Source organism: Chaetodon auriga, chromosome 19 (assembly GCF_051107435.1).
Source record: "Chaetodon auriga isolate fChaAug3 chromosome 19, fChaAug3.hap1, whole genome shotgun sequence".
Classification (NCBI taxonomy): domain Eukaryota; kingdom Metazoa; phylum Chordata; class Actinopteri; order Chaetodontiformes; family Chaetodontidae; genus Chaetodon; species Chaetodon auriga.
The window spans coordinates 15,319,666-15,344,224 of NC_135092.1; the positions used below are offsets into that span (position 1 = coordinate 15,319,666).

General features: G+C 41.3%; 1 protein-coding gene across 3 annotated transcripts in view; it reads right to left on the minus strand.

Moving 5' to 3' along the window:
• eng (endoglin) overlaps positions 1-24,218 on the minus strand; it is a 40,396-nt gene extending 16,178 nt beyond the window's left edge. For 2 of the 3 annotated variants that reach the window (XM_076758363.1, XM_076758361.1), the window contains exons 1-4: positions 24,091-24,218; positions 22,855-23,044; positions 9,333-9,475; positions 2,399-2,512 (exon numbers count right to left, since the gene is read on the minus strand). In XM_076758363.1, coding sequence (XP_076614478.1) covers positions 2,399-2,512; positions 9,333-9,475; positions 22,855-22,912 — 315 coding nt within the window. In that variant the 5' untranslated portion in view covers positions 22,913-23,044; positions 24,091-24,218. The remainder of the gene's footprint in view (positions 1-2,398; positions 2,513-9,332; positions 9,476-22,854; positions 23,045-24,090) is intronic. The other variant, XM_076758362.1, reaches the window with a different exon arrangement.
• Between the last annotated feature and the right edge of the window lie 341 nt (positions 24,219-24,559).

The following is a 24,559-nucleotide window of genomic DNA, read 5'->3' on the forward strand; positions in this document are numbered from 1 at the left end:
ATGCTCAGCTTAGATTCTTCACTTCAGTGTATAAAAAAGTAAATATGTTATCCTGCAAATTGTGCAAAATACAGCAAAAAACCTGCTGTTGCAACTAACAAACTGTAAGAGTCACGAGGCTTTAAAGCCAAAAATCTTGCTGTCCCTGTTTATTTTTATTTTTTGTGCTTTTTTTTTTAACAACCATGTACACTCAGGTCAGCTTCTCGAGGCCAACAGGAGCTGTGATTGCGACACTGTGCCAAGCTGTCAAGCTGCTGACGTACTTTCTCAGACGCAGAACAGATGCTGTTTCTCTTACACTGCAATCTGCAGTAAAACACTATTATCCCCCAGTGATACTGCTCATCCCACAAAAACATCCTGTAGTCACAGGCAATGTTGTCCAGGCTCTCGACAGGACATGATACAGGATGTGGTATCACACTGCTGTCAGCGCATCACTAACTGATGACACTCCTATAAATATTTCATCATTGTGATTGGCCAGTTGTGCTTTTTAGCTTATTTATTCTTTTTTTTTCTTTTTATCTTATTTATTCATGTTTTTTTTATGTGATAGCCTGTCTTCTGTATCTGCTAAGAATTTACAACACTGCTGACCATGTTCAAGCATTTTTGCCTGCCTTAGTTTCAATTTATGTCAATATGAAAGTACATTGACGTGCAGGCTATGACCATAGTAAACATTAATTCGTCTTTACTGTTTTTGTCAATGTGATTTTATTTTTGTGTGTTGTAGCGGTTAAAGAGACAGCGCTGTGAATTCTTCTAAGTGATGCGTTCATGTGCAGGTGGAAAGCTCATGTGGGAGTCAGCTGCCAAACAGCCTTGCACTTATGAGCTATTTAGTCATACGCTCAAACATGGGAGACAAACAACTAGCCATAACTTCATGACAGAGGCAATGTGAGTTTAGGAGCCTCTTACATTTTAGAGGTTACCGACTGTCAAGTCTCAACGTTCCCAAGATGACGATCCCACACTGCGCAATGATAATATAAGTTTGCGAAAAGAAATAAAACTGATAAAATGTTCATTGTGATTCTTCCTCTCCAGGAAGTTTCAGCTGTCACGCTGAACTGATATGAACTGACAACGGTGACTGCCTCTGAGGTAAGAAAAACACATTAATCAGCGTACAAAAGTGCAACTTTGACGAACGAAACTGACAACAAAAACTAAAATGTGTGAAGAGGACTTGACACAATGGTGCAATAAAACAGCACAGGAGTCTAAAACTGCTCACTGCTCAGAACAAAGCTGTGGAAAATGTTCAAAATAATGTAACCAATGAACTTACTATGTCATAGAACAACTGGAGATATATAACAGTTGCATATGGTTTAATCAAAGTTATTATTACTGATTATGAGAATAAGGTTCCTTATCTGCACTACACTGCACTGCAGTTCCATGTCTTGATCACAACTGAAACTAAACAATGTTTTTCATTAAGAAATGAGTAGTTTCATTATTAGTATATGTAGAATTAATAGTCCAGGTAATGTCATCTATTTAGACCTCGGCCCATTATAATCTAATTTCCTGCTAAAGACGGGCATCTTGGTTTGGTGATAAAAGATTGATTATTCGAAGACTTTTCAGTCAAAGCCAAATTTAAGGACTCTTTTTGTGTTTGATTCTCCTTGTTAGGTTCATCGCCAACGCCAAATTAAATACCAAAATAGTCTGATGCTTTACAATAGCCAAACTGCTGCCATACTTCACCCAAATAACAGTATTATTCCTCTGTGTAATTAGACAATAAAGCAGCTAAATTAAAGTTTCTTCATGGCCTCACTCGATTTAATTCACAGATTTAATCTAATGACACTGTGTAAAAGTCAGAATCTCTAATTTCACTGGAACATTAATTCTATAGCCGATGGCATCAGCCCCTCTCGTTGCTGGCCACTTTAAAACTTCTCTTCCAGATTTTATGGTGTGGGTAATAAAAACACAAAAAACACCAAGTGCCTCCTGCAGCGTAGTCAGCCACTGGGGAACATCCATAGAAAGCCAACATGGTTCACTGTCTCTTAACAGGCCTGGAGAGTTGCACAGCTGTGGCAGTTTGACTGTATGTTAAACAGCTGGCACTTGACAGGCGCTAAGTACATCTGGAGAAATTTGAAAATTATACCGTACTGCAAAAAATAACCACTTACACTGGTGTCCCCACAACCTGTTTTCACGATTAGTTACTAAACAATGATTTGTATCAATAGCAAGCTCATTAATGGAATCACATGAAATAAATTTAGTGGTATGTTGCGTGATCAGCATTTCTTTTTCCCTTCGCTCCGCACATATCGTCCCATTCTGCACCCAGGGAAATGCTCGGTGTGAGCACAGCCTGAATGCTGACATAGAAAAAGAAAGAGGAATTACTCACATAGAGGTTAACATCGGCGGTGAGGTTGTACAGGGCGTAGGCCTTGTCTTGCGATGTGAGGATGAGGTTCATTGGCTTGGCATTGGCCATCTCCAGAGAGAACATGTTGGTATCCTGACAGTAAACAGAAGATGTTATTATTATTATTATTATTATTATGATCTGTTTTTTAAATAATCCGACTGTTCTGTGTTGACTAAGTTCAAACTGTACCTTTAAATCTCCACTTATTTGGCATGTTAATGAGACAACAACTTCAGTGTGAAAGCCAAAGGGCTTGGAGTTTATGACTGTGTTGCAGGCAAGAGAAAGTTTGGCAGTGGTGTAAATCTCCAGGTGGAACACTGGGACTGATTAGAAACACAAAGAAGTTGTGTGGTATAAATATTCACTCACCCTGTGAAGTGATCCATATGGGATCTACTGTGCTGCCTATAATGAGTTTTTGGTGGGTGTACCATGCTGAGCGTGTGCTGTGTTTCACAAACAAAGCAGTAAAATCCCCCCCAAAAAACTTTCTGAAATGTTTCAGATACTTCAAACAATCCTTCATGTTCCTATTACCTAATTGCTACATGTGTTGTCATACAGCAGGGTGTAGGGACACATTTGTCTGTGCAGTCTTGTCAAATGGAAACATGCGACAGCCTCCACTTGCATGCGATATCTTGCTGAGATTCGAGATTTGAACTACGTAATTTAAACATTTTATAAAGTGTGATCTAAAGCATGAGAAGTTTGGACTCTCTATCTCAAACGAAACAACCAGTAATTATTACGACCTTTTCACAAAGAATCAAAATCTACCAATATGCTGACTTCAAGCCAGCGTTTCTTTTGAGTATAAAATGGGATGTAACTACATTATTCATCCATTTGCAAACCTTCCCATCTGGTGTGGAGAGTCATTAAATGCACAGACCTCACATTGATGGTGTTGAGAGACATTTTGCTTGCAGTACCAAGTTTAAAAATAGTTCCGACTGCAGTTTAAGTCTACACTAGTTTGATTCCATTTCTGCCCTATTGCAAAAATCAGTCGGGGGAGGAGGGAGATATGACAATTATCCTTGTTTTCGCGACTATGAAATGTCAACACATGCGTCTCTCCAGAAAAAGCAGTGCCAGTCGTTTGAGGAGGGCTTGTAAAAACAGACAGGAAGCTGTCACTGCTGTCTGCCTTCGTATTGACAGAGACATTAATGAGGTAATGCAGGTTCTATTCTTATATCTATGCAGGCAACAAGGGGAAAAAGCCAAAGCTATCAAAATTATATATTTACCTGACGTGCCATGAGCTGCTTTTTTTTTTTTTTTTTTTTTTATTTCTGCCTTTGCAGCAGTGAAATTAGGTGCTAAAACACTGGAGTGATGATATAAGAATTATTTTTAGTACTTAATATCAATTTATGTGCTTCTTTTAATTCGCAAGCCGGTGGCCTCCCACACATGGCTGATCCCCGTGGTGTTTATATACTGTATATAAAACCTCATTAACATAATTTAGCACATAATGTAATGCCTCATTAACAATATTTTCAGCTGAGGATAACACAATGGTGATGTGATTCGCTAATCACCACCACAGTCACTCTATGAATCAGCCTTAATTACCATGCTCCACATGTGTGTAGTTTAAAGCTGCTACTGCTGAGTTTTATGGATATAAGTGGTGGTGAGTAAACCTTTTCACCGTGGAAAAATAAGTCTGAGTTTAGAGACTTTTTTTTTTCCAAGACTGACTTAATTACAATAAATCCCAGTTCTAATTACTTTTACTTCTGTAATAGCCACAATATAATTGGGTTTGGAACAGTGAAAGAGTCATGGATTTGAAATTGGTTCAATTTTATGACTCAATGCATTAGAAATGAACAACAGCTTTAAAAAAAAAAAAAAAAAAAAAAGCTTGGGAATATCTCTCCGGCGTGATGCTTTTGCAAGAATTTAACATTCATAAATACAAATTTCTGCTTTCACTCATCTGTGTTACCTTTTGCTACCAAATGCTGTTCTGTTTATTTGAAGGTAGATTGTTTTCAGAGCCGGGCCTGCTGGGGAGACAATGAGCATGCTGGGGAACCAGTGTGAATCCCTAATATTAAATTCATTTACTTGCTACCTGATGCTGCCAGGGCTTGATCCAAGAGAATAGTGATGAGCTCAGGCCTGTGCTATGGAAATTTTCAGACCGGTGCACAACAAATTAGGTCTAAGGAGACCATCAACAAATTGCCTATGAGCAAAACACAAATGCATTGCGAAGAGAGGCTCGCACTGTGCAATGGACAGAGGAATCTGTCATCACACACACACACACACACACCATATCATCAGTGTCTTGTGCATAATGGCTGCTGCGCTTCACAAATGTGTTCAGTCACTTCCTTTTAAATATTGGCCAAAGGGGGCACTGCAATCCCAGGTGAAAACGTGGGGACATTTGTTACTGGACGGACCAAGCGGCAGGATCATCTGTGAAACAGACCTGCTCACTGATGTCTCGCTTTTTGTTGTTGTTGTTCACACTTCAATGTGACACTTCCTTTTCATCTTCAGTGCAGAATTTATTAATGAAAGTCGTTTGACTGCCCTGAAGACAGATGGTACATGAGAGGGACTGAGATATTATGACAAGACTCTCTACTTATTACAGACTTGGAGACTTTGAACTGTAGTAAAGTGAAGCCTTCCCAGAAATACCACTTTGTTTTTACCTGAATCGTGCTGCATGTACATGCGGTAAATGAATGAATGGCACTTCCTACAGAGTTCACTGTGCCTCACACAGAGACACTCGGAGGCGCTTTCCTTAAATACTCTTTTCTAATGAGCTGCATTGTCTCTGTGTCTAGCTTCCCTCCCTTCATCCTTCTGTGACTTTCATTCTTTCATTTTGAATTCCGAATCATGACTGTTGCTGACCCTGATCACTCACCTTTGCTACTTTTGTTCCTGTGCTTTCAAGATACAATTGTTTGGCTTTTCAGACTTTTTTTTTTTTTTTTTTTTTTTTTTTCTCGAGAGCATTTTTTGAAGGGCCTCTGCTGATGCAGTTTCCAGTTATTCTTTTGGCTCTCTCCCTTAACTTCAATTGGCTCCGTTGGTCTAGTCTCGGCCTTGTGCCAAGACCCTGACTACCCAAGCCAGTGTGTGACATCAATGGGCCCCTGTACAAGCAGCTCCTCCCTATGAATTCTCCTGGCCTGTGGCAGCCCCTTGATGCTCCCTTTATAATTCTCTGTGCAGTCAAACTGTGAGAGTCAACTGTCTCTGGCAGGTTGTAAATCAGTATGAAAAACAAAAGGGATGGGGAAGAAGGTGATAAGAAAACCTAAAGGACAAAGAAAGGGGGAGGCAAGAGCAACCCTCCCATCTGACCGGACAGTTTGGCAAGAGATGAAGACGCTCGCCTTCATCGATGTTTACAAGAAAAATCTCTTCTAAACAGACAGTTGAGAGCAGATAGGAGGTCTGTGTTAGGAGATCTTATGTCCACTTTCTTCTTTGATTTGATAAAACATCCACTCATGGTCCCACAAGACAAGGGAATATGTTAACTCTGCACAATGTCCATTGCATCACACAGATCCCGAGCCAAAATCCTCCCACAAACCCCACACCAATTTATACTAGGACAACTTGCACCATTCTTTGTACAAACTCAAACTTCTTGCAGTGAAATGTGTCCTTTCTTATTCTCCCACGCAACAGAATGTGCCTGGCTTTTACTCTTCAGGCCTAATAAGATGACTGAGAGAAGCATTTTCCTGCTAATACGCTTTAAATCTGTTTAGTCATCAAACTGCCTTTTCTTCTGATTTCCAGTCCATTAAATATGCTGCAACACTGCAGTCCATTAAACGAGACTAAAGACTTGGCAAAAGAGTTCAGCAGTGTTTATGCCAATAAGCCAGTCTTTGAGGGAAAGACAATCATCTGCTTGAAAATGGTTGCGCTCATACTAAAAATAAAACCGAGAAAGGAAAAACACTTCTTACAGACCTGAGCGTTTGACCGGCCGATAAAGCGTCTTTGTGTAACATCGAAACCAAACTTCACTGTCCTCAAGCCTCAAATTCAGAAGAATTCATTCAGAGAGAAAGACGATCATATCATATATGTCATCTTAGTTTACCGGTGAAAGTTTCCCTTAAAAGAAAAACGATGACAGGATTCTCTAGACCTTTCCTGAACGTGGGTGAAGGATTTATAGAGGTGATGGACCCAGACAGGCATTGTATTGCACCATCCGGTGATGGTGCCTTGGCTAGACTGCACATAGCACATCTGCCTCTCTCCTCATAATCACTACCAAATGAGAAAGAATGACCTACAGAGTGAAAAACAAAAAGAGACAAGGAATAAACAGCAGTTGCTTAACACAAGTTATGTGAAAGTACTACATAAAGAAGTTTAAGTGAGAACAAACAGAAGAAGCAAACAAACAGAGCACACTGATAAAGAGATGACTAATGTGAGCTGACCGACAATGTTGGACAGTGAAAAATGGAGTCTGGCACAGCAATAACAACATATAGATTAAAAGTTTACTGGAGTTACTTTCCAGTGTCATTCTTTAAAACTAAAAGTTTTACAATCAAAATGACCCAATACACTATCCGCAATTATGGTGTGTGTTTGTTTAGCTGAAAAGGGAATTTCAAACAACTTCACACAACAACTTTAAACACACGGCCAGAGTTGCAGAGCTGAGTTGTAACAGAAGTCTGTTTAGTGTAAAAAAAAAACAAAAAAACTGTGGCATGTTGAGAAACCCCAGCTTTCCGTTATGTCTGGCATCCGTTAAGGGTTAGCTAGTTATTTAACTGATAAAGCTTGGACATGGAGAGTTTGTGTGTTTACATTTCATAGTGTGGGAAGAAGGTTTTGTGGGGTTTATTTAAGAAGTAAGAAATAAGTTGTCAGACTCGCGATGGACATTAAAGGAAAAAGAGGATCAAAGTTGATGCAGCAGCCTCAGAGATATCGCCTTTTTTATTGCACATATTCTTCTTCCTTGTCAAAACCTGGCGCCTATCATACCCATAATGCAACTCTACTGCAGGCAGTTCAGACAGAGATTCAAGTGTATCACGCTAGTGCTAATGTAGCCTTGAGCTGCTTGCCTCTAGCAGAGATGAGGAGTGGGCTACAGAGATTTGGTAAAAAAAAGTGTTCAGCAAAGTCACTTGAGGCAATTTATTAGAGATTTCGCAAAGATTAGATTTAATGCAATTATTCTAATACATGCAGTGGTTGCAGTAGTAGCAGAATCATATTAAATGCGCGCCATTTGCTCCTTCCTTCTTCCCTCTTCTGACTGTAGTTCATGTGATAAATCTCTGTGTTGTGCACACTAACCTCTCATTAGGTCATTCTGAATCTGCCATTTTTCTCCCGCCTGCCAACCATCAGTGTTGAGTCAGCGCATCACATGACCCTCTCACCTGCCTACCCAGCTGCTCCTTGTTTGCAATTAGCCTCAGTACACAGCGGAGAGCTATCGGTCAATCTCTGCCAGGTTATCCATGTTGTCTTAGCATTCCAGCCAAGTACTTTTCCACAGAAGACATTTTGACTTGTCATAGCAGGAAAATCACAGGTTTAACTAATTACATTGAGTGTTCTCAGTGAGCCATTACAGTGTGATAGTGAGGCAGTGCGCACAATACAAGAGCTGCAGTCAGATAGTCTTTTTTTAGCTGGTCCAAATTTTAAATGCCAAGGAAAGGTGTTTCATCGGTTCCTTTCTCATGTCCTTTAGCAGTCTGTACACCGGACCACCCTCTGCAATAATTCCATCCCACATTTCCTTTGAGCAGCAACATTTAAAGCGATGCACTTTTTAAACACCCACCATTGCATAATTGCAGAGCTTAGTGTATGTGCAGTCGGATTCTCTGTGCACCGCGGTTATCTTTTCCTCAGTCCTTATGAATTCTCTTTACATCTTTCCTGAGGCCTCATGACATTTTCTATAGAGGTCAAGGAAAGGTATTTAGGAAAAGACAGAGGACGTAATTTTTTTCACTATTCGACCAAAGCCCAGGACCCTGAAACCAAAGCAGCCATCATTCATTTTACTATTTACACCTGCACTTCGACGACACTGTCACAATCAAAATATCTCTTGTGAAAAAAGCCTTTTCTGTTCTACCTGTCCCTGCTCTGCTGACAATATCACAATTCCTGTAATCTACTTTAAAGGCATAACACAATTTACTGAAATTCGCTTTTTTAGCGTTGGTAACTTTATCTTCTTTTCTTTAACATAATTGACCACATTCGAAAGCTGGGAGCAAAAACGCTCCCACCTATGTGATGTATTTAATCTCCTTCGCATAAATCAGCCTTCATAGTTGGCTTTGCTGGATTTTAATGCTGTGGCATATTGCATGCAATCTGACAGAGCCTTCAGCTGTGTACATAAAAGAAAGATTGAATCCAAACGGATTCCTTGCGTTCGTAACTGTGAGTGACGTGTTCTATTATCTGAAAGGTTTAAAATGCATACAAGGTGAGCATGTGTGCAATGCATGGACTGGCACGCCGTGAGACTGGACTTGACATATTGCACTGCCTCCTTACAAAGATGATTAATTAGTAGATGGTAACATGACAGGCTATAGTATTGGGTTTGAATGACAAGTATAGTGTTGATTGTGATGTATTTTAACCTTCTATATTCTGTTGCAGTCCATCTTTCCAATTATCATCTGGTCTGCTGAGAAGCCTTTATTTGCCTGCTGAATTTTACTGCTACTATATATGTTAAGTAACTACTAAGACTAGTTTTTTCAATTCTAATATTGCATTTTTACAAGCATTGTGTCTTACATTTTACCTTGTGAAGGAGATTTTTTTCACCTCATATTTGCATAATTAGCACTCGTGGCTCACCACCTCATTTGTATAACCTTGACATGCTTACCGTGCCTGCAAAGTTCAGGCTAAGGATGTGGACCTCTGTTTTGTCCTCGCTGATGAAGCTGGTCCAACAGCCAATTAGCATCTCACTCATGTAGATCCATGGGTTGGCATTAACCTCCTTTGGATCACATGTCTGACGTGAAGCTGAAAGAAAATCAAGAACAAATGTTTCAGCGGTGTCAGCAGCATGTAATCAAGTTCCACTAAATAATTGCCTCCAACATTACCACGCTGCATTATCTTGTCTTGTGTGCCAAAGGCAGAGCGGTGTGAGATTACGCATCCATCCACAACAATCCTGTCATATTTGGACATCGGCAGCACACAAATGAAGACCCGTATTATAGATGAATCCAGCAATGTCACAGATCTGTTATCTGAAAGGGGCTAAATTTGTTATTAGTCATTCTGAAAGCTCTTCACTGGTCTCAGAGTATGGATGTTAAATGTGTGGGGACGACTACATTGTTTAAAAACGAATCTGCCGGTTCAAGTTTATCAGGCGTGTCAGGATACCGGTCTGCAGTCATCCATCAAGCCTGCGAGTTCTGCTCTCTACTACGAGCCTGCTGTTTAACCTGGGGATCGGTGTCTCTGGAGGCTGAATTAATCGAGCCGAGGCTGCGCGGTCATGGATGAGGTGGGGTGTAAATGCCTGGTATTTGACCTGGGCTATGAGTGTGCGTGTGTGTTCTATTGTGTTAGAGCAGAGAGAGCATGCGCGTGCTCACTCTAACCTGTCTGAAGTTGGCAGGGACAAAATATTCTCCAGCAAACTTCCTCTTTCCTGAAGAAGAACAGTGGAGAATACCGAGTAGAGGGTCAGATGTCTTTTCCAACTTAATCAGGTATCTTTTTCCTGGCCCATCTCCCACCTTCTGCTGATTAGAGTTGAAAGGGTCTGACTGGGGCATCCTGTGGCACTGCAGGCTAGGTGGCAACCACTGTGGATGACATGGTTGCTAATCTGGATTTACTCCACAGGACAAAGCCTTCAAGCCACCCATCTCTCGTGGGATCCGTCAGAACCACTCTGTCTTGCACCTAAATATTGGATAAGCTTATCTAGAGTAAAATAAATATAAGCAATATACCCCTAAGCATCCACCATGCATGTCTCAATCACCCCCAAAACAGCTGGTGCTGAAGCATATAAGTGAGCAAGTGCGATATCATAACAGAAACAACTAATTTAGGGAGCAAATGCTGCATGACATAGCGCTCCACTGACTTTTATGATGTATTTGGTCTGTTTACCCAGCAGGACACAATCCCTCAGAGAGAAGCTGTGGTGTAAAACAAGTGAGATGAGAAATAAAGAAGAGCAGAGAGGAAAGAGTTAATAGGAAATTGCAAAGTTTGGGAGGTCAACAGGATGTGCCTTATTTAGAAGCGGCACTAATCAAAGACCTTGGTTGAGGCAATGTCATCACTAGTGGTGGAGGAGAATGGACAGAGATAAAATGGGATAGAAAGTGATGAATGCAATGAAAAACAGCGACAAAAACCAAAGAGGGAGCTCGAACGAGTTACATAATTAGCTCGGTCTTATGCTTTTGTTGTCCCCACAATGAAATCTGGTTCTGGCTCTTATTCATTTGTTCAATTCATTTATTTGCTCATAATATCTCTGACCCACAATATAACTGATAGAAGAAGAGGCACTGATGAGATATTATATTAATTTGATCATTTTTACAACCTAACCCGTCCTGCTCTTGCCCACTAAAATGATATTCCGTTTGCTGTCTATCATCTGTCTGATCGTTGTGAATGCAACATTAGCTTGTCACAAATATCTCACACGCTGCTAATTAAGGACATTTTTAGAAATGATACATCTTTTGTTTGTGTTTACGGTCAAATCAAGGACACATTTGGCAGTAATTAGAGCATGGGGGGGGGGCTGCAACATTCTTCACTGTGTCTCGGTCTGCTCAGCTTTGGGCTGCAGCTTTTCTTGCAAATCAAGATGGAGAGCCATCCATGCTCCTTTGCCATCTCTTTTTTCCCCCCCTCACCACAGAGGCCAAGGCTGGTTTCCTGTTATTTTGGCCCTCTCTGTTAATGTCTGTTGCTCAATATCCACATCCATAAAGTTGTTTCTCTCTTGTTCTGCTGTGACAGAGTCAACGGCCCATGACTGTCGCCCGAGAGGTCTTGGTATAAATCACACTGAGTGCGTAAGACTGAGCGTGTGTGTATGTGAGTGTGTGCGTACAGGCATGTGTCACTGGTCTCCTTTTTACGAGTCACCATAGGATATGAAGAACATTCATTTTGCCCTCTTGACCCCGGAAATGCCAATGGCCTCGCTAAGCGGTCTGCTGGTAAATGAGGTATAGAAGAACCATTCCATTCCCTGTCCTCTTTATCTACTTATATCAGTCCCCTGCATTTCCCATTCCATGAGAAGACATGTTTATGGATGTTGGTGATTTCCATTTAGATGTTAGGTATGAGGGGGAGATGTGAACAGAAAACATTAGGGGACATTAGGGAGGACAGAAAATGGCCTCAATTCATGAAAAGTGCATGTAATCACATTTGATCTTAAGGTTTGCTTTAATTCTTAATGAATACAGTACTGCTAATGGCCATATTAACAACGCTATATGGCCAACTTACCAGACTTAATAGGCATGTTTATTTAACTGAAAACGTATTAAAAATATTACAGCAGACTGATCGAAGGCTTATAAAATTAAGACCAAGTGTGCAGCCAAAATCAATAATGGGCAATTTGCTGTCAGTGAAGCAACCTTTTGAAGAAGGCCCATTTTTTGTCAACTGTGCCAATACCTGGGAGCCATGAACAGCTTACATTATGAAACTCTTTAAACTGCCCTCAGCAGTTCTGGCTGTCTGCAGCACCCTGGAGCCACAACTAACAAGGAGAGCAAGTGTCCAGAGTCTGTCTGCTCTTTCTTTGCTAACCCACCAGGGCATTTCAGGAAAAGATAGGAGACTGCGTAGTCTACCAAATCACAGACATCCGTTTTCCGCATGTGTTCAATCGTGCATGATACCATTAAGACAGCACCACAACTGTGACCATTTTAGGGCATCTCAGGATGAGCTTGACAATAACTAGACAGCTTCCATCAGTCACTCAAAAGTATGAACTATGCACAGCAGAATCTGACATGCCGATGAGCTTAGCCTCACAAAGAAGAGCTCAGACCAATAAAGTAGCATCCCATATAGAGCTGGGCCTGACAAGTTGAACTGTATATAACATTTTAATATTGTTGTGCTGATTACAGTCCCATAGTTTGCTAGACAGTCAGCTAAAAGAGCCTGACCAACAACATCCCATTAAATGAATCTCCATGTATCAACGTGCTGTCGCCATTGTTAAAAGCTTTAAATTAAGACATTGTTAAAAAAAAAAAAAAAAAGTCATTAATTCAGGTTGCCAACCTGAACCTTTTAAATTAAGTTTCATTGTCCATAATTATGCACCATAGCTCCAATGAGGCCACTAGCTGTGCCTGGGCATGACTGGAGACTTTGCAGTGATTTATCATCATTAGGGATCAAAGTAGGCCTACACAGTGCTGACATCCTGTATGTCTCCTTCATCTGCTTTCTGCCAGATGCGTTTGAACTCAACAGCAGCGAAGCCCATGACAGCATCTGCCATGAAGTGCTAATGGGGGCAAATGCACCACCCTGACATTATGCAAAACTTCTCTGAAAGACTTAAACAATGCAGGAAGCAGGACGAATCACTGACGGTCCAATCATCACAAAGTTTGCTGAATGCAAAAAAGAACATGTAGATTTCAAAGCTGGGTGGACCAGATAACATTATATCGTTACACAAGCTCTATGGAAATAAGTTTCTATAATGTGGACGCCCATAGGAGCATTAGTAAGGCCAAAAAGTAATGCAAGGTATGTGAGCAGTGCACTCACAGCTCCATCCCACAACCATTACATTGTGCTAACAGCCCATAATCAAACTTTAGGGTGGCAATCACGACTTTGTTACACACTATGTTAACATTATGGTGATAAGGAAAAATGAATCTGTTTCAACACATCCTATGGAGCAAAGTGGAATGACTTTTATCTTCAGTGTGAGCGGGGAGAAAGTGCAGAGCTGCAAGTAGAAAACCTGGAGTGGCTGGGAGTGGAGTGATGACAGAGCAGAGGAGGTGAAATTGTTGTAGCTTCACTCATTTACACGAGCGATAAGAAAGACAAAAATAATAGAGTCATATCATAGTTCCTGGAAATGGCACACTGTGGCGCCTGACTGTCCGTAACTGCACAAAAAGCAGAAGAATCTCCATGCAGAATCACAGTTACTGTATATCTGACTGACTAGATTACCACTTCTTGTTTTGACCATATCCTGTGTCAGCATCTCATTAGTCAGCAGAAATAAAGATGACATGCACTAAATCTAAAAATGAAAGAACTCTGGTAATAAGGGTAATAATCTTAAGTCACTTCTTGGAAAAGGGGCATTTTGTCAATAAGCTTCTAAAAAAATCAAAGTACCGGGAGATTTGATTTGATGGATTCAGATAAATGTTTCCTTGAACGAACACATTTATGCTGAGATTGTTTGCTGCGATTTGCTGAGGTCATATTTTCCACACCAACAGCGTTGTGCAAATGTACTTGGTGGAAGTGATGGATGAGGTTTGTTGTTAGAGCTACTGCCAGGCCTGTTTACGTTAGCTAGCTACTCCTGCCAGTAAATTAAAGATCTCAAGAGGTGCCTGCCTGTCTGCAACACTGTTGCCTCAACTTTCAGTATCCGTGCTGTGCCGACATTGCGGAGTACTGACAGGCAGTGGCGAGCCCTTGAATTTTTAAATTACTATCACACCTTAACTAAATGTTGATTTAGATTCAAGGGATTGAGTACCTGCGGCCCGATAACTAGCTGCCTTTTCACTCACCTCGGGCGAGAAAGCAGGCTGGCTGCATTTCATGCCCTGTCTTTCATGCCCTCCCCCATTGTAAGTTCATTGCCTAGAGTTTAGATGCAAAAGGAAGACTTGTAGAAGTTGAAGCCACAGTGCATGACAGCATTTGAAAGACGGGGGGAGGCGGGGGGGGGGACGACAGGAGGGGAAACCCTGACAGCACCAGACAACGTCAAGACCAACTGTCTCCCTTGGTCCCTCGGGGTAGAGTAAACTGTTTGTGTCCAGGGTCGGACGACGGAGTCATGATGGGGAAGGGGGAGGGAGGGGTCAGCGGTCCTATCAGAGTTAGTCGGAGAGGGAAAGGGGAGCTTCAAGGCTGGCTCAAGTCTCTCTTTGGACTCCACATACACACACACACACACCTATTGTCCCGGCGTTTCCGCAACTGCAGATTGAGGCCTGACCATCCACAGGAAGGTAAACAAGCTCTTATCAGTGCTCTGCAGGGGCCTGCACTGTCCCCTGGCCTCTCACCCCTGCATACTACACATTACACACTCCATACAACACACAAGCTTCCTGACCATCCCTCTCCCCAAGTCCTGAAATTCTATCAAAAAAAATTTTGCTGATTAGTCTTGTCAGTTTAATGGCTGATGACTTTTCATGTGTGTGCCTGTGTGCCAAGTCCGGCGTCCTATGTTTGCTGGAGAGGAACTGAGGATGCGATAGCGGGTCTGGAGACAGCCTGTCTTCACACTAGCTCTGTTTACACCTCTGGGAGCCATTCGTCCGTCGTCTCATCGTTGTCGGAAGCCGGCTGAACAACAAGTCCAACAGTGGCGTATGGAAGGTCTATGGCTCACTTCCTCCGTTGGTCACTCACTCACTTTATGTCCTGTCCGCCGCTAGTAATTAGCCATTCTATAGTCTCTGATGCAGATACACTTGACTGTAGGGATTACGGTTCTTTGTAAGTAACCAGAAGCTGCAGACATGAAAAATATACCATCATCTTTACACAGATGCTCATATATGCTCTCAGGTGATCTGTTATAGTCCAGACAACATCACTTACCGGGCATAGTGCATCTTCTTTATTCACTTATGAGGTTAGTTTTTCCTCAATACACTGACAGAGCACGTGGAAAACACAATTAATCATCTGAGTGTTAACTGGTGGATAGACAGACTAATTTAGCAAGTTTCATGCTAACTGCGAGCAACCAAAGCAGATTGAAGCGTTAGAGATTCATTGCACAGTGGCTGCTCATAATCATTCAAGATTAATGTAGCTTTGCACAACATATGCTTCGTGTTGAACCAACAGAGATTAGCCCGTTTTTCTTGACTAATTTTTTGCCAGTAAATATTAATGTTTTCCGATATGAGGGCGGCATACTAATGAAGGCTCTGGTATTTTTTTCAGCATTTTTAAAGTGAGTGACGTCAAACTACAATCATGATCGAAGTGCAAACGAAAGAGTCAACGAAGCACCACAGTGCAATATAAGGGATAGGAGCTGTTACTCCCACATCGATTGACAGCTCTTTTAATACTATACACCAAAAAACAGTCAAATATTGCTTTCTTATGCTGCAAGTTTGTTGATATTGACAGCCAAAAATGATGATTGCCAACTTAAAAAGGAGAGGTTCACAAGTTCAAAGACTACAAATTCACGTGTAAAGATACCTTTGATCACAAAAAGCTTACTGTGCAGCGAAGAGCATAAAGGTATTTGAATTGTCTCATAGAGAGATCAATGAGATGGCTTCAGGTTCATGATTTCATTTTCACTGTTAAACTAATGGAAGTGTCTGGACTGGGGAGAGTTGTTTGACAAGTGTAACTTCATTCCCTCCAGCGTCTGTGAAAAGATTATTAAGTATCATGAGTTTGACTGCTGGATTTGTTGTAGTTACAGTCTATGAGCAGATTAAAATAATCTGTCAGATGCCTCAAGGCTTTTACTTTGAGTCACATATTCTGCTTTCTGACATATCACAGAAATACAAGCAAAATGAAAAATCCAGTGTCCAAATCCAGTGAGGATTCTCTCGTCACATGAAACATACACACACATTGCTCTCTCTCTCTCTCTCTCTCTCTCTCTCTCTCACACTCACACACACACACACACACACACACACAAAAACAGTCAGACATCAGAGAGAGAGATTTCAGCTCTCTAAATACAGATTGACCGGTGTGGCACCTGAATCAACAGGAAACTACCCACCCAGTGCTTGAATCAAGGGGTTTCTTCCATTATGCAACACTGAACCGCACCACACTGACCATTTTAGAAATCAGGTTATACAGAAATATAGTATGCTCTCCTACAGAAAGTTATTGCACAAACATTTACTGTTACAGGTTTTGGTGGCATTTCCTTTAGGCCAAGAGAAATGTTCAAAGCAAAGCCTCTTCGTTCGTGCAAAAACATAACATGAAGCACTTTACAATGTTTTAGCTGAGAACATTTTGTTCTCTGCCAGGGACAGATTAAGTGGCTGAATCTGCCCTGCATAACAGTACCCTCATTAATGTAAGTCACAAGTGAATAAAGTTTTCGGAAAATGAAGACATATCATGTAAAATAACTTTGTTGTTTTGCCAGAGATCGGAAGCTTCCCCAGAAGTTTCTTCAACCCCCGCTCTGAGCATCTCTGACTTAAAGCCATAGGTGAGTTAGATGACCCACGAACAGTTTCCCCTCCAAATTCTGAGCAACTATGCAGGTACATTTCCTGCGTTTGTGGAGACCCCCAGGGTTGACCACTGGCAGACAGACCTAAAGATAAGAGTGCATAATGCCATGCCTTATCTGCACAGACAGCAGGCACGTTGACATGAGCACAAGTGGTCGCCATGCTGACGAGGCGTTTATCTCGCCCACTACTAATGAGCCATTCAGTGCTCATGCAACTGCATAATGAAAAGCACTGGGCCGGAGGGCGCAAGAAATTGCAGTCACACAGTGACGATGGTTAGGAGAAATTCAGACAAGATGCAGCAAACAGCCATAATCTGAAATCTGATTTATAGTAATGAAAAATATAGATTACTAAACTCTTCATGCTCACTAAACTCTTAAAATTTTGACTTTACTATGAAAGCAGTGCTGGAGTCCCATTTAGAATCAGAGGGCCCCAGTTATGTAACACAGAGGCTGTTACTGTTTTGAGATTTTCACCCAAAAGTACAGTTTTTCTGCACTTTTCTTCTGCATGAGGACACTGTTTTAAAGAGACCCAGGTCCTCTCATGGCAAGGACGGCCTAAAATATATTTCTGGTAATAGAAAGTGAAAAGAAAAATGGGAGATAACACAAAAGAGCTGCTGAGTGTGCTGCAGATTAGTCCTTTTCAAAAAAATAATACTGACACTAGACATTGCAGGATTTATCTGATTTTCACCTGTTTTTTTATTATTCTACTGGTAAACTGACAGATATATTTTCAAATTGAAAACAAAGACGATGTCCAACGCTGAATCAAACGCTCTCTTAGTATTATACATCATGCATCCTGCCATTATGCATTTGCCACATTGCATCCTAGACCCATCTTGATCAACAGTGAAGCGTTAGCTGGTGAAAACCATGTGGGAACAAACAGCAGAGAGGAACACGGCGTTGGTGAGTCCCTCTCGCACTGCATTCTGTATTCAAACAGAGGAAAAGCAAGGCAGTCAGAAATGGATTGTTATTTGGGAGGGGCATAACAGTGTAGGAGATTGAAATCGGTCTGAGGCAGCGACAAGTGGTCGCGTCTCCCTGCCACCCAGTCTGACTGCAGGCAGAGCTGGCTCACTACAGTAAAACAGGGGAAGTGGACTGTTTTGACTCTCAACGCCATTTTTAACATGACGTTTTCTTTCTTTTCTTTTTTTTTTTTGTTTCCTTTGGGCTTATTCTACTAGAGCATGCTTTCCGAGAAAACCTTTGTCATCTCTTCCGTTTTAAATCCCTGACACTTTCTGTCACCTAACAAGTTTGTTTGTTAGGTAAAACTGTTTTTCTCTCTCTTTTGTGTAATTACTCAGTCTTTTATTTGCACTTTTTCCAACTTGTAATTTAACCGGATCTCCATATCTCCCCGTCTTTATCTCTGTCTAGTCCTTTTTCCTATCTCTGTGTTTTTTTAATCCCCTATTTACTTCTATTTGCCCACATCTTCCCTCTGAACCACTTATCTGCTCTTTGACAGTCACAGAAATTTGACCCCCCACTCCCTCGCTGTCTCCATGAATCAGTCTTTATGAATTCTGTTATCTCTGTCTGTCTGTCTGTCTGTCTCGCTCTCTTTCCCTCTTTAAGATTCATTTTCAGACAGCCCTCCCACCTTCTCCAGTGGCTCGCTAATCACTTTTGTGCTTTTCCTTCAGTCCGTGGAGGGAGACTCTGGGGTAGGCAGAAATGCAGCAGGAGGTCTGGCAGTTAACATCACGATGCCTGGCTCCCAATGGGAAAGTTGTTGCAGCAGGGGGCATATTCAACACTACTTCCCTGCCAGGAAATGCCGAGCACACGGTGGATAAAATCGCTAAATACAAAGACTGAAGCCAGACGCATAGATAATTGTTAATGCATCCAACTGCTTCACTCAGTTTAAGTGGTAGCAGTTATTATGCTTGCCATTATAAAGTGGTCTAGATATAAACATCTGAAAATCTCCCATATGGAACTGTGATGCAACTATCTCCAATGCATTAAACAACGAGGCAGACAAAGTCTGAGAACATTTTAATCTCCTTCAAAGGCCCATCAGCCTTGGATTGCTAGCTAAGGAAAGCACATAACTGCTAAAACTCTGGGTTTTAAAAGCCTTAAAAGGGACATCCCACCGACTTTACTTGAAGATCAGTCTGCTGATCTTGGAGAGAGGCACTAATTAGTAGGGCTTCAACAGCTTCATTCATAATGTTCACATCCAAATTCTAAATTAACATTCGATAAATCATGAGACTGGTGTTTTTGCACCTTCAGCTGTATCTGCGACTGACCCTTATAACAAAGTTCTATGCATTCTGTGGCACAATGGCCATTCAGGTCAAGTCACCGACCAGGTAGTGCTATGGACGGGACATTGAGCAAGATACAGTGTGATGGCTACAGACAGACAACAGGCAGCTGTACCAGAGCAGTTTATGTATATGTATTTATTCTATTCATTGGAGAATATATACACACAGACACACACAAACACACAACTATATATATAATGTGTTATTTTCTCAGCTTGGACTTGGAGACTACAAATTTATGACAGAAAGCCTGTGTGTAATACATTGAGGACGTATGATCTGTAAAACATGGGCGTTTACCAGGCAGAGGCAGTCTGATAAAAGAAGATAAAAGAATGAATTCCACTAGAGCAAAGGCATCGCCGCCTGTATGATCTTGGCAAAAACACATACCCCCAGTTAAATGTCAAAGGGGATTTCGATGAATTGTGGCACCACAGGCGCTCAGAACAAACCCGTAGGCTGGACCGTGCAAGGCCTTCAAAACAAACAGCTAAATTTTAAACACAATTAACCTCACAGGGAGGCAGTGTAGTGAAACCAAGACCGGTGTGGTGGTGGTGTCTGTTTTACTGGAGCCTGACAGAGGCCTGTCCAGAGATTATGGATGAGCTGTAAACAAGACAGAAAGACCTGAATGATCCCAACATATAGAGAGTTTTAATAATCAAGGTGTAAAGTGAAAGCAAGGATGATCTTTTCTAGGTTCTAGGAGGAGATGAAAGAGGATCTTTTTGTCAAATTTTAGAGTTAAATTAAGAGTTGTGTCTGGGCTCCTGTGCCTGTGGTTTCGACAGAGAGTGAGTGTTTGAACTTAAGCCCTTGAATCTGGTGGGCTTAACAACATAACCACTCTGGTTTCACTGAAGAAGGCTCTTAACCATCTAGCAACTACAGAGCTTTTCAATTTAAAGATTGTTTTTGAGGGTATTTTATGTAGTAGTACTGATATTGGATGGAAATATTCTATTCCTGACAAACTATTGCCAAGTAATGCCGTAGTGTTGAAACTGCACAACACCAGTTCCTCCATTAATCAGCCAGTCACCACACTGCATCTGTCCAAAAACTAATAAATGCATGACACAGGCCAGGAGGGTGCTCTAAGGAAGAATTAAGTTTCCAGTTTCAGGAAATGAAGTGGATAAGCAAGTATATGAATCTCAGACTTAGCTTTAGACACTGCGCTCCAGCTTTACTGAGTCACTTAGCAAGGTTATCTGTCATATATTATGCATTACGATGTCTCCACAGCAGATCTGGCCTAGGAGTGTTTGGGTTATATTATGTAACAGCTGCTATACATTCAAATTATGTTTCAGACATCGCAAAAGGACTGATTGAGTCAGATATCAAGGAACTGACAGAAGGTCAAACATATAAAAAGTTTCAATAACGCTAAAGTAAACTCAGCTCAAGTAAAACACAATATACCATTGCCAGCAACTGGCAAAGGGTGTCTTGTGCTATGTTGCAAGCTTCAGGCAATTTCTGATTTACTTTTACTTTTGTCTTTCGAGGAACTTTCACACAGTGTCTGCTCCCACAGAGGCATGCAGCTGGCAAGAATGCTATTAAACAAACCGACCTCGAATCACAGTGAATATATGGGCGATGTTTTATTTCGCAGCACCTTATTCAGCCTGGAAATGTGCAAATTTGATTTGGTATAGAGTATACTGTTGGCCTTGGCATGTCACACCCAATGTTTGTGCTTCATTTGTTCAACGACACAACAGTGTAAAGCTCCGGAGACAACCTCAGAGAAAATGACAAATTAATATGACAATCCTGGACTATATAATGACGAATAAACAACGCCTGAGATAGAGCAACTCATACATGTCACACCAATGTTTTGATTAATGCTTCAACATTCGGTACACAGGGTCATAGTACCCCTGCTGCCTGAGAACACTGTCACAGCTCCCTATGCGTCTTCTGCTAATGCTGCTAGAGCAGATGCATAAATAGGAGGAAGAGAAAAAGAAAATCTTTGCAACCCCTTTCAATGAAGAAAAGAAAAATGATAGCAAATTCTAGACGATGTGTCACAGGGGCAATTAAGGCTGAGCTGAACAGCTCCTTACAGACTCCACCAGCAGACAGTGAGACTGGTCCCCTGCGGTGGATGCTACGTGAGGTCAACTCTCCACAAGTCTGCCAGTTGGCCAAAAAATACCTCTGTATCCCTGCCACCAGCACTCCTGCTGAGAGGGTGTTTAGCACTTGTGGCAATATTGTGATTTGTCATACAGTGGACCAGCACTGAAGCCAGATTCAGTGAACAGGCTTGTTTTTGCTGGTGCATACGCTTAACGTTGATGTATGTTAGCAGGGTCATTTTGCCTTATTTAAGAAGCAAGTTGGAAATGCCAGTTTATTTTTCTGATGTATGTTCTGTAGACAGACAGTAAGAAAACCGCTAGTTCGCTTCACCTTCAAGCGCAGCACTTAAAAATGAATTCAGACAACCTTATTTTGCTGACAGTTCATGTTCAAACCGTGTTATGTAACAGCAGGGTGCATTATGCTTTCTTTTTTGGTATTTAGAGTCTGGGGGAAATTGTGCTTTACATTTAAAGTCAGCAATTAAAATGATGCTTTTAAAATGTTAGAATTTTGCACTCTCTGATAGCAGGCTCAGTTCATCTATATCAATCAGTTGATCTCTAGCGGATTTAAAACTTTATCTTCTACCTGGAAAAAAAACAGCATTTTTAAACTAAAACTGCCAAACATATTTTGATAGTGTTGTTTTTTAGGCTGATAATCAAATCACAAATAATTTAGCATTGTTTCATTAATTGAAGACTATGCGGCCATCGCAAATGCCATATTGCTGCAGGGAAGTGAGTCCCAAACACCCTGAAACAGCAAAGCAGAGCCCTGGTAGGTGTTTGAGGCTGGATTATGGCCTGAGGGTACAGGGAGGGTTTCAGCTCCCTTTGCCACCTTGTATAGATTACAGGTTTGAATTTGATATGGACAGCCACAGGCAGTCGGTGGAGGGAGTGTTAGAGGGAGCCGACAGAGAAGGATAACATAAAATCAATGAGCGCCCCACATGTTTTTCTTGTTTCTTGTGTCTGGATTGTCTTTCAATAAAATATTCTTTCTCACTAAAACTTGAAGAGCTACACAAACAAATGCCTTCCCAGATGACTCAGTGGTTTAATAGTCTAGATGCCATTTGGAGTTACATATGTTTTGAATTTAGCTCTTGTGTTTATCTCCCTACTCTATTAAAATATTGCATGATCTATAATATTTGATTTGCTGTAAGGATAAACCACCGCTCAAGCCAAAAGATTTCACAACACCAGTTTTGCACATAACCTGTCCCTACAGACCGGTTGTAAAATCTTGATTTAGTGTGCAAGAAAAATAAAAGCAGAGCACATTATATTCTTTTCTGTCTTGAGAATGAAATAATCTCAGCACAGAAGACAGGACAAGATTAATATCTGCCTTTGAACTTAACGCTGACAGAAACGTGCCCTGTGGCCTATGGTCCACACTCAAAGTGCACGCTTTAGCATGAAATCAAGTAACAAAAGATGTAAATGCTGAAAATGTCAAATTTCAGCTGGCAGACTCACCAGAGGCTGCAACAGCGATGCACAGAAGCAGGACAAACCGCACCATGTGACCCTCCATCTCTGTGAAGTTTGAGGTGTTGGTGGAAGCTGAGTTTGGATCTCTGGGGTGTGAAGTGTTGAAGGTTGATGCGTCCTTGTCCAGCGGCAGAGCAGCAATGACTGTGACAGCGAAAGAGCAGGCAATTCCAGTCTTTAAAGGTCAAGAGGTCAGGGGGGGGAAAAAAGAAGGCGGGAATCAATGAGGGGATGTGATGGTTGAGAAGGATGTGATCAGGCGCCAATCTCATGCCGGTCACTCTCATTTTAAAACATGTGTGGTATGCAAAGCCATCTCCTGTCATCCTGTCATGAAAAGGTTATAACCCAAAGATCTTTTCTGATGCTGATTACACATAAATACTGATGATTAACATGAATACTGCTTACCTCTTTATTTGGTAAAATTCTAGCAGCAAAATAATTGAGAACAAAAGGGAGCATCGGTCATTTAAACAATCTATTCAAGACTGACAGTGAGGGAAATGTTGATGAAATGTATTGAATTCCTTCAGCGGGATGACAGGATTGTCCTCCTGAGACAATCCCACAATATATCTGCCCGTCTTCCTGGTGCACAATGAGGGTCTGAACCCAAGGGTTATCTGGTGGTCACTAACGTTAACTTCTGACCGAGTGTTTCAGGAAGCACCACGGCATCGCTTTCTTTAAATAATACCACAATGCCGAGATCAGATAAGGAGACTGCTCTTGTTATATGATTCATATGGAGGGAGAGGAAGAGCCTGTGTAAACTGTTTATGCACTTGCAAAGGAAAACAAAAAGTCACGTTATTTCCCTGGACTTCTTACTGTAACACAGCAGCGTCTTTAACAAGCAACATAAGGTAAAGTGTATTTTAAAGCTAAATAACGCAGGCTTCATTTGTGAAACAAGCAACGAAGTCCACTAAAATAATAACGGAATTAACAGACGCCCTTACGTGTCCGCCTTTTTGGCCTAAACTCGTTTTTACTAGTTAGCACTTTCTACTGTTATTTAACCTTAGTATGGGCTAGTCATGTCAAAACCCATAAAACGGACTTGCCGAGGAATAAGGGGAGAGTATGGCTAAGGTACAGCCCTCTGTGCTATCAGGGAAATAAAGCAGACCGCACATCACTGAGGCAATACGACAGTGAACGCAACATGACGACTCATAAAACAGTGAACACAACATGACGACTTATAAAACGTACCTTTTAGACAAGGCGGCTTTCTTGAGTCAGGCAGGCTTTATAATCCAAGGGAGAGCATGTGGCTGCATTCAGCGATGTAACGCTAACGATGTCAGGACTTTCCAAACTTTTTGTGCCGCCTGGGCGGTGCACATTTACTTTTGTACCCCTCCCACCGGCCTTTTTTTTCCCTTTTCCTTGTAAAAGCTGCCCCTGTCATAGCGTTGTCTCATGTGGTCAGTCGAAAGTATATTAAGAATACGCATGAATCTCAACTCAGACTTTCTGGCGCTTAATTTTATTTTAGATTTAATAATAAACCCCATCATGCTTCAGATATAATCTGTATCTGTAAGTATATAATTGGTAGCCTTTTATCATATGTATATTTATTTCTGTTACAGCTTAGCATTTCATTTTCTGTCCACAGTAGCTACCCTTTACCTGTCCAGGTCTTAGGGTGATATTGTTATAAAAAAAATAAATAAAT